The sequence below is a fragment of the Rattus rattus genome, chromosome 9 (assembly GCF_011064425.1).
Source record: "Rattus rattus isolate New Zealand chromosome 9, Rrattus_CSIRO_v1, whole genome shotgun sequence".
NCBI lineage: Eukaryota > Metazoa > Chordata > Mammalia > Rodentia > Muridae > Rattus > Rattus rattus.
Window position 1 is genome coordinate 17782410 of NC_046162.1, and position 18216 is coordinate 17800625.

Sequence of the window (18216 nt, forward strand, 5' to 3'; positions counted from 1 at the left end):
CTTGGTCTTATCTGAGATTAGGGCGGTGATAAGCAATCTGCTTAGGAAGCAGCTGGAGTTTGGATCAAACGTTAGAGACCAGGCCTGAATAAAAAAAACAAAACAAAACAAACAAACAAACAAACAAACAAAAACAAAAACAAAAACAAAAAAAACTTCCACTAGGGAGAAAGTCACAATAAACCGGCAAGTCCAGAGGTGTTGGTTGCTGAGTTCACGTTTTGGCGAATAACAGTCAAACCTAAAATTTCTTTGTCAGTGTAGGTTTTGGCATTGCTGCTGTTTTCCAATGACCCAAACACATAGAAATACATGAGTAGGTAGGTCCGCGCATCCACAGTCCAGCCTGAGTAGTGACATCTTGAGAATGGGATGCTCCTGCTCAGGGACAGCCTGCAGCCGCCGGCCGGGGACACTAGAACCATCACACACTCCAGGCAAGGGGTCAGCGTCCTTGTCATTGAGATCCAAGGTCAAAAAGTACAGTCTTTTGGCTCTCCCGCGCAGCAATTTGCTGCGTTCGTGTTCTTGCACAGGCATCGCGTTGGACAGGCCGGCGCCTCCGTGACGTCACAACCCGGCGCGCGAGATTACGTCATTGAGCCGCCCCTGCGGAAGGCCCCCTCGCCACTCTTGTTGGCTGTTCGTGGTTCTAAGGAACAGAAGCATGGCGCGCGAGCTGCGAGCTCTGCTGCTGTGGGGCCGCGGGCTGCAGTCTGCACTGAGGGCTCCTGCGCTGGCGGGAGTCCGGCGAGGTGAGCGCGGCACGAGAGCGCAGAGAAGGGAGGCCTCACTGCTCAGGGACTGCTACGTTGGGCGGAAGTAGGAAAAAGCGGTCGCTTCTAGCGAGCGGAATCGTGCTCTGATCAGTCCCTGATATTCCTGATTGCAGGAGCTACCGGGCTTGGGTTGACTCGTTCGTTGCATGCGGCTGTGCACACTCTCAGCTCTTGCAGAGGTCAAGCCCTGGGGTAACTACGGTGAACAAAACCAACAGTCATCCGGGACTTCAGGAAGCCAATGAACTCCGGGTGTTCGATCTACAACTATTTTTTACGTAAAAGGGCCCAAGTCAAGTATGAGTTATGCTAAAGAATCTTAACGTTTCTAGCATTCCTTACACAATTTTTTTGTTACGCATATACAGGTACACTAGCTTTCTAATGGCTTCGAAGTTCTGTCGCTCTCATCCACCACTAAATATTCTGTTGGCCACAAAAATCGTTAACAGTGTTTCACAGATTTGAGTGAGCGATTACTTAAGTCTTTAGGAACATGTTTTCGGCCTTTTTATTTCAGTATTAACTAATTTGCCAAATTTCACCTCAATTTTTTTTATTGAGTATGGGGAGAGAGACAGGATTTCACTATGTTGTTCTGCCTGGCCTGGAACTTGCTACAATAGACCAGGCTGGTCACAAACTCAGAGATTCATCTGCCTCCCAGAGTGTTGGCATTAAAGTTGTGTGCTACTGCGCCTGGTGCCCAAAAAGAAAAAATTTTTTTGTCTATATCCTCAATAGCAAAACTGATTGTCTCATAGTATCTCCTCTAATATTTAAGTGTGTCTTTAAAACAAAACAGCAAAAAGAGAGTTCCCAAAGGCAGTTTGTGCTTGGCTTGCATAGGTCCTGAATTGGTCCCCAGTACCACTGAGAATACTAAAAAAAGAGCCCCGTGTAGAAGACATCTCTTGTGAACAGTCAGAGAGACTGGTTTACTTGACGGCGGATCAGTTTCTTCTCTATGATTTCCTTTTTGTGCCTTTGCGTCACGTTCTGCAAATGCCTTCTCAGCCTTGGCAAGTTTGCTCAGTCTGTTCCCAAAGGCTGACTCTGGAGTCTCCCTCCAGCTGTGTATTTGCAACATTGGTGCTCCTTTTCACTGGCTCTGGGAATTTGCTTTTTCCCCCCAGCAGGGTAGTGGCACTAATTCTCCATGGGTCTTAGGTGGAGAAAATACATACACAGTATCCATTTCCTATTGGAGAGTTAGCCACTTCATTAAAGCTCTGATTTCAGCCTGCTTCCTTGTCTTGGCTCCTCCTGGGAAGTATCAGCTCTCAAGAACCCCAACCTGTTGATTGATGGATTGATTGGTTGGTTGGTTGACTGACTGCTTCTCCAGAGCTTCCCTGAATTCTGTCTTTGCTGGTGTTCCTAAGTCCATGATTGCCATGGTAGGATATGCAGACAGGAAGTGACACTCCATGTAACTAGCTCTCACCTGTGTCTTCTGTAAATTGGAGATGGTCTGACTGACATTTGTAATTAATTTCACTGCTGGTGAAATAAGCCAGATTAGGTTATATTAAAGGCAGGTTTATTGGGAAGCTGCCCTGGGGTGGGCCCAAGGACCAAGGCCAGGGAAATTGCCATGGGAAATGGGGGGTGTGAAGGGGAGAGACAGACACCAAAATGTCTGGATTATATAGGGAGGAACCTCTAGGGGAAGGGTGGCCTAGGCCCTGGGCTGAAAAGATTAGGATAGGGGACAGGGTATGCCAGGTAGGGACTGAGGGATACTGGGACAAAAATTATTTCTGCTTTGGTGTGTAAAATATGTACCTCGGTAATACCAGTACCAAACAGTAATTCCAGAAAAACAGCCAGTATACCTCACAATTTATAACGCTGCTCACCTCTGAGTTGCCATTATGAACAGAGCTCTGGTAAGAACAGTAGGGAAGGCGGGTGATGGTTTTTGAAGTAGAAGTCCACAGCTCATGGGTTTTCACTCCTTGCTCACTTGAGTGGTTCCTGTGTCCAGGTGATTTCTACCCCTTTTTTTTTTTTTTTTTTTTTGGTTCTTTTTTTTCCGGAGCTGGGGACTGAACCCAGGGCCTTGCGCTTCCTAGGCAAGCACTCTACCACTGAGCTAAATTCCCAACCCCTCTACCCCACTCTTAAAAGCTCACCTAAAAGACCTCTGCAGCTCTCCCAACTCCCCTGGACCAGTCTCAGGCTAGAGAAAAAGCTGCTGTTGTAATAGATATATAGGCTTATGAGAATTTGGTACCAGGAGATGAAAAGCTTGTCTGTGTTGTAACTTACTGGGATAAATTATATCTTAAATTAATGGAAGGAATGCCCCCAAAGCAGCACTTGAATGACCAGTGTAGAGAAGAGAGTGAGTGGTGAGCACACCAGCAGGGCAAGCTTACTGTGCATAGTGGGCAAAGGCAGGCCTGGGAGGACAGCACAGGAGACCCTGAGCCAAGTCTTCATAGGGAAAGAGGGCTGTGGTTGCAGCTAGGGGAACATGGGCACTAGCTGGGCACGTGCGTGCGTGCGTGCGTGCGTGCGTGCGTGGGTGCGTGTGTATACATGCATGTCTGCAATATCACAGTCACATCAGTGCTAGTGTAAGCCCCAAGCCACCCAGCACTTTAACAGGAGGAGACTGGCCTGCCTTTGAGGTTTTTGTGGCTTTTCATTTAGGGTGTGGGGGAAACATGAAGACCAGTACTGTGCAGATAGTGTGTTTAGTATCTGATTCAGGCACATATATTTGTTGGTTTATTCTTTTAAGTCATTATAGAAAGTTAGGCTAGCTTGGAATCTAATCTGATTTCACTCACCCAACCACCCCCTTTTTCTTTCTTTCTTTCCTTCTTTTCTTTCTTTCTTTCTTTCTTTCTTTCTTTCTTTCTTTCTTTTTTTGCAAAGACCGTTTTTGTTTTAAACAACATTTCTTTGTAACTCTGGATGTCCTGGAACTCACTCTCTGCGATTAAAGAAAAGTATGCACCACCACCATCCGGCTTTGCAAAGACTTTTTGATGGATATATTTTACAAATACATGGGAGAATCATGCAGTGCAGCCTGTGTTGGATGTAATTCTGGGCTGAGTCTGCACACTCCTTTGCAGCTGGACCTGCAGTGGCAGAAATTTTCGTCTCATGTTTTGTTTACTGTATCTTCTGCTTTGATCTTCAGAGTAAAGGCACACCCCATCTCTTCTACTGTATTATGACTTTTGCTGTTGAATTACGTCTGTTGAATAGACCTTTTTCTTAATTCTTAACTGTGGCCGTCACCATGGCGCCCACACTAGCAGCAGGAAGTCTGTTCATCTGTCCTTTGGCTCCCTTCACAATAGACAAGCTTTTGTCTCAGTTACAGGTGGTTAGTTCATAACCATCAGGGTAGGGAGCATGATAACAGGCAGCCATGGCACAGGAGCGGTAGCTGGGAGTTCACATCCGATTCACAGTTTGTAGATAGCTTGGTTTTTGTTGTGTTTTGTTTTCAAAATAGAGACTGTCTCCCAAATATAGTTCAGACTGGTCTGAAACTTGGAGTCTTCCTGCCTTAGTTCATTAAGTGCTAGTATTACAGCCATGCACCATTGAAATTATTTATTATTGTATGTGCAGAGGTCAGAGATGACTTTTGAGATCCGTTTTTCCACACTTTGTGGATTGCAGGGATCTAAGTCAGGTCCTCAGGTTTGTGTGGAAACACGACCCAGTAAGCCATCTTGCCAGCCTCTCAGCTCGAGACAAGGTCTCATTTAGTCCGGGCAGTTCCTTGAACTCTTGGTCCTATATTCCTGATTGTATCACCTCTGTCTTCTGTCATCAATCAGTCAGTCTGTCTGTCTGTCTGTCTGTCTGCTGTCTGGACTGCAACACTTGGGAGGAATTTCAGGTCTTATAGTGTGTCTTTGTCAGTTTGGGGATTAGCTAATATTTTCTTAGAATGGTGTGTCACATCATGATGTTGGCCAGTCTCTCCTGATGTGGGAATCACTTAATTAAAGATCTGCCTTTTATTCTCCCCATGGTAAAATTACTGACTTTCTCTTTGAAATCAGCAAATTTTTTTAGGATACACTAATATTGTATAGTTGTTGGCTGACATGTCAATAATTTCTATCTGAACGTGATTTATCGGTTTGCTTTTTATCATTCCATGGCAGAAGAAGCTGTCCCTTCTCCTGTGTACATTAAAGTATGGATCGATACATGCTAGGATGACGTCTGTAGTCACTGTTGACGCTTTGGCTGAGATCATCCCAGGTTCTACTACTAGAAATACCTTCATTTCTGAGTTCTTGAGCACTGTCTGGCACCACAGAGTTCCAGGCTCACCTCTGCCCTCCACAGAGCACTGGTTCCTTCATTGAGGATGCAGAGTAATTCCAGTTTGCCCAGGACCAATGTGTTCTAGAGAAAGATGCTGTCAGGAATAACTGCTAGACAGTTTAAGAAGGCCCCAGCTGAATGGTGCCTGTTGCTCCCAGGGTTATTAGTCACCCTGGGGCTGATACATACATACACACACACTTGTGTGTGTGTGTGTGTGTGTGTGTGTGTGTGTGTGTGTGTGTGTGTGTGAGAGAGAGAGAGAGAGAGATGGTGGTGATGGTGACTATAGACAGGGTTCAGAGTTAGAAAGTGCATATGGAATATGGAGGTGGGTGCACTCACACAGATACACACACTTCTGTGTTTCTGGTCTCATGTTCCTTCCCTTAAAGGTCAGTGATGCTGGTCTTAATTCTTCTCCCTCTCCTGTCCCCAGCTTTGAGGACCCAGGCTCATTCCCAGTGTATTAGTATGTTTGACCTCAGTTTATACCCAGGACAATTTCACCCTTGATAACTGGGGCTGGTAAATAGATTGGCCAAGATGTGCAGTCCTTTTGGAAGTTAGCTTTGTAACGTACATAAAAATGACATTTTCTGATAAAGCCCTTACAGGTTTCAATTGTCTTTGAAAACATTTTAAAAGTCACACTGGACACCCAATTACTTGTAAATTCATATCTCTTTCATCAAGTGTGCTCATGTCGAGGATAGGAGGGACTATTCTATATCTTCTAACTGCTGTGGGAGAGAGTACACTGCTTCCTTATCCCTTATGCTCACATGGCTTACATGTGATATACATGGATATACACCTTTCATGCTTTCTAGAGCTTTGACTATGTTCTTCAGTATTTGTGGTCTTCCCATTCGTAGCCTATAGCAGTGGAAATCTTAAAGATTGCCAGCATCACATTTCTGTAGAGACTATTCTGGAGGGATCCAGCAAAGCCCACTCTTCCTGAGTTAACATGCACGTCCTCATAGGTCACTACAGTCATCTTCCAGGGAGGTTCGCTCCTCTGACTCTAGCTCTATCTTACACACAAGTGCATTTAGAGACAGCTCAGCAGGTAGGGATGCTAATTGCTCTCGCAAAGGACCTGAGTTCAGTTCCTAATACACCTAACTGTAACTCCCAACTCCAGGGGGATCAAATGCCTTTCTTGACCTTTGGTCACTTATATTTGTGTGCACATAACTCATACCCAGATGTTGGGAGCACAGGGATCCTTGTGCCTGCAGATGGCACTAGAGGAAAACAGGAGTGTTAGAACATGCAGGAGTGTCTTTTCAATGGAAGATTTGTATAACCTGTTTTCCCCTCCAGATGGCTGGGAGTGAAAGTGGTTAATGACCTGGTGATCTATGTTGGGCCAGCTAATACCAGGCTCACACACCCAGGACCAGAAGTGGCTAATAGCCCAGTGACCTCTATACTATCTGTATAACCTAGACCACACCAGAACCTCCCCTCAATCCTTAAACATGCAGTCTGTCTCTAGAGTCCATCTTCATGGAAGAAGTGACATGTATTTTGAGAAGGGTTGATGTAATTACCCTCATGTGCACAGGGGATTGTGTTACACCAGGAGACTTTATCCAAGTTGTACTGTACTTAATATGCCTACAGTAGACTGCCCCGTGTCAGACTCAAGCTGTGGAACAGCTGTTGAGCTGTGTGGAAGCAAGGTCTTGCCTCATGAACTGTTACTCTGCTGGCCCTGGTGTTAGAGACCCACACACAGAGACATGCATGCTCGTTATTTAAAGTGATTAATTAATTATATTGGGGGGGGGCATTTATGTGCCGTGGCGCATGTGTGGAGGTCAGAGGGCACCTTCACAGGAGTTGGTGCTCCTTCCGTAGCGTGGGCTCTGGGGACCAAACCCTAGGCCATCGGTTGGCTGCTGCCGTCTTTGTCTGCTGAGCAGTCTCTTGGCCCACACACACTTGTTCTTAACATCTATCATGTCTGCCTCTTCGTTTTTCCTTGACATTATTAGAAGTTAGCAGTGGTAGCTGACAGGAGGGTGTTTCCTTCCAGCCTAGGTGTTCACACGGACCTCTTGAGGACTGACTGTGTGTCCCTGAAATGTTGACTTTTTATTTTATTTTTCATCAATTTATTTATTCACTTTGCATCTCAATCACAGCTCTCCTCTCCTCCCATCCCCGTCCTCCCTGTTCACCTTCTCCTTCTCAGAGAAGGGAGGCCCACCACCCGACCTGCCCTGACATACCAAACCTCGAGGACTAAGCCAATCCTCTCATGAGACCAAACAAAACAGCCCAGCTAGCAGTAAGGGATCCCAAGGCAGGCAACAGTCCAAGTCAGAGACAGCCCCCGATCCAGTTGTTGGGGGAACCCACATGTTTACTCATTGAAGTCCTACTAAGCAGTGCCAGTGCCCTGCCTGCTAGCCCTTGGGGCTAAGGAATGGTATCGGTCAGGTTCACCCCTCTGACTGAAGTACAGACTCTACAGAGTTTTTGTGACAGTGAAGGCTTAGGCTAATCCCCTACCAAGTGGAGATAGCTCACACCTAGTTCTACACCAAAGGTTCAGTACCCACCAGGCCTGCCAGGAAGTTACAGAAGCAATTCCGAGTCCCCTCTTGGCTAAACATAGATCAGGTAAAGTACCTTTTGGTAAAATACATTTATTTCACATTCTGTACATGAGAGAAGGCTACCAAGACTACCTGCTACAGTTGTTGTGCCTTCCTTCTCACAAACATGGGCTGGACTTAAAGAGGGCCACTGTGGTCTCTGCTAGACCTCTAGACACAATGTAAGTGAGCCCGGACATCTGTCTGAAAATATTCTCACCCGTTTTCCATGATCGTCTTTTCAGGAAAGCCAGTCCTGCACCTTCAGAAGACCACAGTCCACTTTAGGGACCCCACACAAAGTCTGGCTTCAGGGATCTCTGCAGGACAGTTATATAGCACACAGGCAGCTGAGGACAAGAAGGAGGAGGCCCTGCACTCCATAATCAGCAACACTGAGGCTGTGCAAGGTAAGCATGGAGACTGGCTCATCTGCAACCCTGGCTTACCTGCTGTGGCCTGCCTGCACCCTCTGTGGTCACCCAAGAAGCTGCCAACTGGTGGTCATGGCAGATATGGTGGTACACTGAAAGGAAATGGTGACCCAGCTGATGTGGGACAGGAAGGCCATCTCTAGGCCAGGGGCTGCACTTCTGGCTTCTGATGGAGTCAAAGACAGACTGTTGGTGCTGAGAAGTGGGGCTTTCTTCCAGTCGTGTGTTTGAGTAGCTCATTAGAGCACATGCTCTTGAAGAACGCACTGTACACTGTTAGTGCCAACCTGAGTCCCCCGAGCACACATGGTGGGAACTCCACCTCCACGGTTTGCCGGAGCCTTGCACGGTTGTCCCACATGGCCCTGTGGCTACTGAGTTGTTCCACGCCCTTTAATTTGAGAGAAACTATTTAAATGTCCACCTCTGTTATCCATGCCTCTGTGTTTCAAAAGGTATGGAGTAGCATGTTCTTCCACAAAAATGGACATGCAGTTTTACTGATTGTGTCTTTGATTCATTACCAGGTTCTGTCTCCAAACATGAGTTCCAGGCAGAGACAAAGAAGCTTTTGGACATTGTAGCCCGTTCACTGTACTCGGAAAAAGAGGTAGGACATGTGTCCATTGCTCCTCAGGCCAGTCAGGCGTCTGGCAAGGCTGCTCCCATCCTGTCCTAGGAAATGCCAAATCCAAGTCCCCTGCTTGCCATAAGAGGGCTTGTGCCGTGGACAGGTCCCACTCTGGGTCCACTAATGAGAGGAGGTTTTACAGCGTCTGTTTTGGTTTCATAGATCAACTTCTGGGGGTTAATTTTGCTGATAATTTTAAATCTCCCCAATCCTGGCCTAGATGCCTACTTTGATCTATTTGAGCTGGACTATTGATGTGTTAACACACTTGAGCTGACCTGCAGGCCTGTACCTATGTGGTACAGGCCAGAAGAATACAAAACCATTCTGGTTTTGTTCTTTTCAAGATAGGGTCTTGTGTCGCTTTGTAGCCCAGGATGACCTTGCACTGAAAGCTGTTTCCCACATGTATGTGTGTGCTCTGTGCATGCCCAAGGGCACTCATGGAGCAGTCAGCGGATTCTCTCCTACCTGAGTCCTGGAATGGAACTCTGGCCGTCAGACTCGACGGAAGCACCCTTACCTACTTTGCGGTCTTGTGACCTGTTCGTGAACTGCTTTTGGATACAGTCTAAGGCTTTCGTTTCTTTTAGCACTTTAAGCCGGAATCCATAGAGAATGCGGTCTGGCATTCAGGCTCCTCCTGTTAGTCCTCATATAGTGGTGTAGCAGGCCACACTTCAGTTCAACATAGGCACCTTTCTCTTTGGCTTCCTTATTTTCCTGATCATTTTCCTTCACTCATTTCGGGAAGCTGTCTTGGCTCTCAGAATGCTTAATAGGCTCGATTTGTCACTAGTCCCTTGGCAGCGACATTGCATTAAACTTGTTGCTAGGTGAGATTGTAGACTTTTAGGCTGGCCACAGTGACAGTGTGGGGCATCCCTTTTGGCCAGTGCTTATACCCTGGTGTCTGTAGGAGCCCCTCTTGTAGACTTGCATGTGTGTGGCCAGAACAACAATGCATGTTGGCTAAAAGGCCTGGAGCAGGAACATTTGGCACTTTTTGTGTTTTTCGTTGTGTTTGCCACTTGAGGAAATTACTGGAGATGGCGGCTGTCTAATCCTTGAACCTTCCCTTCTCCTACATCCGACCTGAGCGCTCGCATCACAGCCCTGTGTCCCTGCATCTAATTCCCAGACGCTATTTTTGAGGAGATTAGCATTCATCTTTGGGCGCTGAGAAACATGCACATAGTCTTAGTACTGGGACCACAAAGGCAAAAGAATTACAAGTTTGAGGTCAGCCTGGGCTGTACAGTGAGATTTTTGTCTCAGCAGCGGCAGCAGTAACAAAACCCATACGGGAATGACAAGGCTTGGAAAAAGTCAAGAGACGCTACCAGCAGGGGGCGTTGCACACCTATAACCTGGCAGTGAGGAGGCTGCGTTGTGGGAGGGAAAGTAAGAGGGCTGCTCGCCCCATGCTCAGTAACAGCCAGGGTTCTGAAGTAGACTGGTACCCATTCTCCAGGACTCAAGGATCTCAGGAAACACTGCTGTTGGCCTCATGTTACCTGCTTCTCGTCTGCTGTCTTGAGCTCTGTGTAGAGTCAAGGCGCTTTCAGACCTTGCAGGGATGCCCTGGCCTCTGACATCCATTTCTATGGACGATCACAGCTGTGGTGTCTGATCGCACGCATGAGTGCAGCAGTTGATTTGTGTCTGTGGCAGTAGGGATTGAATCCTGCCTTTGTGTGCCTTAGACCGCTGCTCTGCCTCTGTTCCCACCCCCGCCCCCACCCCTCTTTTTCCTTTTGGATGGGTCTCACTAAATTTACCAAGGCTTCCTTGCACTCATGTATTGAACCCACAGTCCTCGGCCTCAGCCTCCTCGGTAGCTGGGATTACAAGACTCTGCTCCCAGGCCTGGCTTACTAGTGTCTCTTTCTTCATAGAGCAGGAGAGAGAGATATGTTACCGTCCTGTGCAAGTCAATTAAGAAAGGGCCCATCACAGGTTTATTTTATTTATTTATTATGTATTTATTTCCAGACTGGGTTTCACTGTGGAGCCTGGATCAGGCTGGGCTCAAACTCAAGAGATCTCCTACCTCTGCTTCCCGAGTGCTGGGCTTAAGGTGTGCACCACCGTGTCCAACTCTTTCACAGGTTTCTTAAAGTCTCCATTCACATGTAACTTCAGGCCTCACTGAACATCCTGAAAGGAAAGGTTTGCTACAGAACATGTCCTAAGGAGATGCCATCCACCATGGGAGATTGGGCATTGTGTTCAGGTCATCAGCTGCCACCATTACAGACTCAACAGCCAGACTCAGTCAGGACCACTCATCTCCCTTCCTCTTGTTCCCATTCCCTAGGTGTTCATACGAGAGCTCATCTCCAACGCCAGCGATGCCTTGGAGAAACTGCGGCACAAGCTGGTGTGTGAAGGCCAGGTGCTGCCAGAAATGGAGATTCACCTTCAGACGGATGCCGAGAAGGGCACCATCACCATCCAGGTGCTTCTTAAGAAACAACCGGGGAGGGGTTGGGGATTTAGCTCAGCGGTAGAGCGCTTACCTAGGAAGCGCAAGGCCCTGGGTTCGGTCCCCAGCTCCGAAAAAAAGAACCAAAAAAAAAAAAAGAAACAACCGGGGTGACCAGATGCGGGGAGGACTGCATTGTCTGACCATTTCCTTCCTGTTCTGGGCACCCTTGTGCACCTTCATTTAGGATCTTAGCGTCCCAGGCAGAAGAGAGGGAATTTAAAGCTACTGGAAAGGCTGTGGCTTGCCCTGTGTTACCGCAGTGGTCTGAAGAGTGAGGACTACGTCGGTGCTGCCTCACTCGTGTGGTCCTGGGATTTAACCCAGGGCCTGCTGGGTGGGTCTGTCACTGGGTTGGAGCTACCCTCGGGTCAGCTTTTCAATGTTAAGGAAGTCAAGTTTATTGTTTCTTCCTCTGTTTAAAAGATGTATTTATTTTTTATTTATGAGAGTGTGTGTGTGTGTGTGTGTGTGTGTGTGTGTGTGTGTGTGTGTGTGTGTGTACATATCGTGTGCGATCAGGTGCTCCTTTAGCTCTTCCATTAAGACCTGTGGTACTTTCTAGTGAATTTCGTGTGTGGTGTACGGCCTTAAGGATTCCATCCCGTTGCATCATCTCGGAACCATGGTCAGAAATGCAGTAGCCGCTGCCTGCACGGACACTTTGGGTTCTGTCGGCTGTTTCCCTGCCCCTTGGGTGCCCAGAGCATGCTGTCTTTGCTGGTACAGCTTTATAAATAGTCTCACAGTAATCGGTGTACGTTCTCCACCTAGTTCTTTTAAAAAGCATCCTAGGCTCTGTCTGTCTGTCAGTTTCTCATGTCACTGGAGTGTGGTGACTCTGCACAGATCAGTCCGGGAGGAGGCAAAGCAAGGTAAAGCAGAAAGGGTGCTTTGTATACCCGGCATGGCGTGTTTCTTCAAGGGACCTAGAGAACGTTAGAGTGAGGTTCAGGACAGCCTGGGCTACACAGCAACCGGACACAGCTAGGGTCATCTGAAAGGAGGGACCCTAAGTTGGGGAAAAGATGCTCCATAAGACCCAGCTGTCAGGCGCTGTCTTAATTAGCAGTCCGAGCCTGGCCCTCCATCATGGGTGGTCCTGGCGTCTATAAGAAGCAGGCTGAGCAAGCCGTGCTGAGCAGCCCTTCCATGGCTCTGTCAGCTCTTGCCTCCTGCTGTTGAAGATGAACTGTTCTGTGAAGTGAACCCTTTGCTCCCCAAGTCGCTTTGGTCATGATGTTTCATCTGAGCAATGGTAACCCTAACTAAGAAATATGTTAGTAGGTTCCTCAGACCTGTTTTTGGAGTTCAAGCTTGGTTTATGTTTGTGTGTTCCCAGGATGGAACCTAGGCCTAGAGCATGCCAGGCAAGCATTCTATAGCTTCTGTAGCCCAGGCTGGCTTGTAACTCAGCGTAGCACGAGCTGGCCTCAAACATGCATCAATCCTCCTGCCTCACCCTCCCACACCATACCTGACTCACAGGCCTTTTCCTTGTTTTTAATGGGTGCTGATCCCATACATGAGGGGAGAGTTCCCATGAGCTACTCTCACCTTGGAAGGCCCATGTCCTAACACCGTCCCATGGGGCAGTAGGAGCTAGCAGGAGAGCAGTGGTGCAGCTGTCAGAGCAGAGGCCCTGCTGCGGGAGAGAGGACCTGTGGCCCCTTGTAGGAGTTGCAGCTGCTGCAGGAGCGAATGCACTGTCCGAGGGCTGCAGAACATCCTTTCTGCTTCAGGACTGTCTGAATTGTCCCCAGAGGGCTGTCACTTTGCACAGGACCCAACAGTTGTGCTCATTGCTTTCATTGTTCTGATTGAAAGAGCCAGTAGAGGATGGATCCGAGCCAGGCGGGCAGTGTGGCCAGCGTGTGTAAGAGTTGCCTGTCGACTTGCTGACTCAGCACCTTCTTTCTGGGATTGGTTGGTTTTATGGTTCAGGGCTGAGGATGGAACCCAGGATCCCACAAATGAGCAGAACTTCACTCTATCCCTGAGGTGTTCTCAGTGGGGAGTCCTCTAAACAACCCTTCAGGTGTTGTCTGGGGCTGTGGACTGATAGGACTGGGTTCCCCGATGAACTTGTGGTGTGCTTTGGCGACACAGAGTCTGTGTGTGACAATATCTCTCTCTTCAGGACACTGGGATTGGGATGACCAAGGAGGAGCTGGTGTCCAACCTTGGCACAATCGCCAGATCAGGGTCAAAGGTGGGTACAGCCCAGAGCCCTCCCCTCTAGGATAGGCACTGTGGGACCATAGAGAAGTGTCTATTAGCATCTCATTCTGAACAGAGGTGGGAGTGACTTTGCTCAGAGCTGGATCGTAGTGAACAGACATGTTGAAACCTGCCTGTACACGTCCAGGAGGGTCCATTCTGTTCGCCAACACTGGTCTTCAAGTTAGCCCTCAGCCATCCCCTCAGCTACCCACGCCCAGCAGAGGCGGCCACTTCCCCCAAGCAGCATTGCTTCTAAGAGTGATCTGGAGCCCCTGCCTATGGGTACAGCGAGTTTGAGGACAGCCAGCTATGGGGTAATCCCATTGTCAGGGTGACAAGGTGACCTTGTCAGGAAGACAAGGTGTCTGTCTTGGCATCCTCAGCAGGGTCCCTTCTGGCCTCAGGCAGAGATCTGCACCTGCCTCCTGATTCCTGCGTGCTCTTTCTATTTGTTTCTGTTATGTAAATGGTGCATTGATAAGCCAAAACACCTCACAGGAATTCTACTTTAAAAATCATCTATGCTGTGACTTCCCGTGAAGTGCCCCTGAAGTTCCTCGTTGAGTTTTTGTGTAAAGGAGTCTCAGAGACCAGCTGTGAGCTACACATGCTGGTTTTAAAATGAGTTGAAACGAGATGTAAAGTCAGCTTAGTGATCACACTAGCCAGATGTGCGGAAAGCTGCTACACTGCCTGAGTGTTGAAGACAGATGTTTGCAGGATGTTCTGGATGGCTGATTTAGGCCAGAGCAGTGGACAGCGACAATGTGAGAATAGCAGATTAAGCACTGTGTGTTGTACAGACGCACATGTCCATCCTCCATGTCTCCGAAGTGAAAGTGTTTTTTAAAAGTGTCTGTCTGTCCTGGACACACTTATTTTTAAACAGTTCACTCTGACTACTTACTACACTCTGGGTCCTGTAAGTAGAGGTGGTTTTCAGTATGGGGTGGGGGGTGTAGATTATATAGAAACACTCCTCTTAGACAAGACGCTTGGCATCCGTGGACCTTGTAACCTGGTCCTAGGACTATACCCCAGGGCACCAAGAGACAGTGGTGCTGGCTTTGTACTGTTTCCCACAAGGTTTTGAGCCTGGGACACATGACACACAGGGCAGCTATAACAGCCCCACTGGGTCTGCTGACCCACAAGGTCACGTTGCTTCTTTTCCCTATTCGGGAAGTCGTGGGCAATGGCTAGTGTAAATAGGATACAGCCCTACGCATGCCTGGGCCCAGCTGGATGGCTTCGAGCATCTTGTTCCAGCTTCTTTGACTTAGTCCTTTGTGAGAATGAGGGTGGTAGAGAAGGGTTCGTCCCTTGCTAACTGCACTCTTGGCATATGCTTAGAGGGCCCTGCCCAGCACAGCGCAGGTGGGGTCAGCCACCCTCTGAGCAGTCTCTGCCACCACAGGCTTTCCTGGAAGCACTGCAGCACCAGGCAGAGACCAGCAGCAGGATCATCGGCCAGTTTGGAGTGGGCTTCTATTCTGCCTTCATGGTGGCTGACAAAGTTGAAGTCTATTCTCGACCGGCAGCCCCAGAGAGCCCAGGTTACCAGTGGCTTTCAGATGGGTAAGTAAGAGGAGGGCAGTTGACTTAGTGGTGTTAAGGCACGGTCTTTATATTTAACACAGGTTACTCTAAAATGCCCTATGTAGCTAAGGTTAGCCTTGAACCCACAACAGTCCTCCTGCCTCAGCACCTGAGTGTTGGGATCTCAGACATGCATCATTGCATCCAGAAAGAATTAGGAATTCCTTAGGATGCAGTTGTATGTACATTTTGTGGCTGTTTATGAAGCCTGACACTTGTGCTTTGGGAACCCAGATGGTCTTGGGCATGGGTCCTTGTGCTGGCTCTGTGGTGCTGTGCTACTTGGGTCAGGCAGGTAGTGAAAGAGCAGGGGTTCCTCTGGTGCCCCTGCTGAAGCCAGCCTTTCCTGGCATTGCTGCTGTGGGAACTCCCCTTTTCCTCCTGACTGTTAAACTTTATGACATTGACACAGCAGTGCCATACTCAGCTCAGTGGGGGCACAGCGGTGACACACCCAGCTCAGTGGGGGCCAGTGTTGGTGTGTTTGTTTGTTAACTATTTTATTGGGTCCTCAGACCTCTACCACCCTTCCAATCTTTATTCTACCCCAATCCCTTCCAACCCCTAACACCAGGTAGGAGAGAAAGAAGGTTAGAGGGGAAGTGGGGGACATAGACCTCTAGGCTGCTTCCTGCTGATATGGGCCTTGAGTTTCTAGGAGTAAGTCCAGTCCTCACTGTCAGAATACCTAGCACTCCAGCAGTAGCAAGCACAGCAGCAGGGACTAGGAGCAGCTGCCGCCTTTCTTCTTTGTACCTCCTGGCCATCTCGGGGCTCTGGCATTTATTCCCTCTCCAGGGTCCCCAGAATTAAACTGTCTGCAGCTGGTAAAAACCACGCCCCTCCTAGAGCACAAGCCAATCATAGTTAATGGCTGTGGACACTCTGAAGCAGCCCCATATCCCACACCTGGGATTAAAACAAAAACATTCACAAAACATGACTGGGTTTTTTAAGAAACCAAAATTCTCATTGTAGGAAGTCTGTGTGGGGCCTTTCCTGAGACAGGGCTGACCTTGTCATACCCTCCTGACTGCAGATAGTGTTCTTCTCCCACACTTAGGGGTGATACCTGACAGGGTGATAAGGTGAAATAAATTCAGACTGCATTTGAAGAGAATGGGACCTCAGCCAAACTCAAGTTTTCTTTTTTCCCACTGTGATTTCCAATATTCTCAACTCTTACTCTTTCTTTGAGAATTCCGTGCCATGGATTTTAATCATATCCCCTGTACCCACTCACCCACCTGTTCCCCTTTCCCGGCCCTTTCTACTTTGAGTCCTCATTTTTTAAAAACACATCCAGTTCAGTCTATGCTGTTTGTATACTCTGGGACATACACCTCTCTCGGGAGAGTGATCAACCAGGGAGAGTGATCAACCAGCCGGGTGACCTGAAAAGTGGTTTTCTCTTTCCAAACAGCTCTCAATTTGCAAGTCTCTCCTTAGCACTGCCCACCTCCCACCCCCATGCTGGGGTTTCATCTGGCTTGAGCACTAGGTCTTGTGCATGCTGTCTGCCTACTGCGAGCTCACTGTGTAATGGCCTGCTGTGTAAGAAAACACTGTCCCTGTAGTCACCCCTGCTCTTCCAACCTTTCCGTCCCTTCTTTATAACGATCCTGGAGCCTTGGTTTCTCCCATCTGTGGCTGAGCACGCCACTGCTCGCACTCTTGGCACTTCGTGGTTCTGTGTGTTAATTACCATCCACTGTGTCTAAGTACCTTTTAATTGCTCTGACAAACGCCACAACCAAGACAATGTATAAAAGAATGCATTTGATTGGGCTGATGGATTTAGAGAGTTAGAGTCTCTAGTGGAGCAAAGGCATGGTGGCAGGAATAGCTGAGAGCTATCTTGTTCCAAAAGCAGGAGGCAGAGAGGGCATGCTGGGAACGGTGCACATCCTTTGAAGTATCCACGCCTGCCCTCAGTGACACCCCTCCAGTAATGCCAAATTCCTAATGCCAAACTTCCTAATGCCAAACTTCCTAATTTTGCCCAAGCATTTCCACCGATTGGGAACCAAGTGTTCAGATATGAGCCTGCGGGGCCAATCTCATCCAAACCACCGCACATTGGAAACAAAAGCTTGATGAGGGGTGGCAGATACACTCATCTCTGGCTATCACTGAGTCAGTTTAAAACTGTGTTCGTTTAGCAAAGTATTTGTTTTAGCTTCTCCCCGAGGGCCTATGAACTGTCTGCCCATGGGTTCTTGGCACCAGTAATTGTGCCAGGTGAGGTTCCAACTTGTGGAACAGGTCTTAAGTCTAATCAGAGAGTAGTTGGTCATTCCCATGACGTTCGTAACACCGTCGTGCCAGCAGGCATGTTTTGCCAAGGTGGTCATTGTAGTTTGCAGGTTTCACAGCTGGTTAAGATGGTGATTTCTCGGGGTTGGGGATTTAGCTCAGGGGTAGAGCGCTTGCCTAGGAAGCACAAGGCCCTGGGTTCGGTCCCCAGCTCTGAAAAAAAGAACCAAAAAAAAAAAAAAAAAGATGGTGATTTCTCTTTCCTTGGGAAAAAGCACAGTGCCTTCCATCACTGTGAAAGCTAGCAAGGCGATAAGCTTGATTTCTCTGTGCTCTCTGACTCAGTGCCTGTGTCTTCGGCAGTGAGACCTTACCGTACACTTTGGAAGGGCAACCAAGAGCGCTGGCAATAATCCCCAGTTCATCTTCTCATAGCTAACAGCATTAGAAGAAGCAAACCTGGGCCTTTTGTTATCCTCTGAGTCAAGCAGGATGTTGCCCATCATAGGCTACTGCATTCAGACTCCATATGTGTGTGTGCATGTTTTAGGAGGTGTCTGCAGTAGATTTCCATGACTTTGGAAATGTCCTTAGTGTTAGTTACTCCTCCCTGTCCCCCCTCTGTCCTACAGTTTCATCCCTCTCCCCACTTAACTCTTTATGCCACTGTGTTCTCTCCCCTCCTTTGAAGTCCACCCTGCCCCTGGCTCCTCGCTAGTTTCCTGTCCTCTGAGTATTCCAGCATGAACACACATCGAAGATTCAAAGCCAACATCCACAAAAGGGAAAACTAAGTCTCCCAGTCGTATCGGTGCTTGTTCTCCTGAGCCAGGAAGCTGACTCCAGCACCCGTCTTCAGTCTGCAGCTCAGCATATTCCC

The 18216-nt window shown here is 48.2% G+C and overlaps 1 protein-coding gene across 1 annotated transcript in view; it reads left to right on the forward strand.

Moving 5' to 3' along the window:
- Positions 1-598: 598 nt before the first annotated feature.
- The window catches only part of Trap1 (TNF receptor associated protein 1), a 33518-nt gene continuing 15900 nt past the window's right edge, over positions 599-18216 (forward strand). The window contains exons 1-6 of the mRNA XM_032912249.1: positions 599-755; positions 7951-8115; positions 8667-8749; positions 11091-11231; positions 13399-13470; positions 14899-15059. Of these exons, the coding sequence (XP_032768140.1) occupies positions 668-755; positions 7951-8115; positions 8667-8749; positions 11091-11231; positions 13399-13470; positions 14899-15059 (710 nt within the window). The 5' untranslated portion in view covers positions 599-667. The remainder of the gene's footprint in view (positions 756-7950; positions 8116-8666; positions 8750-11090; positions 11232-13398; positions 13471-14898; positions 15060-18216) is intronic.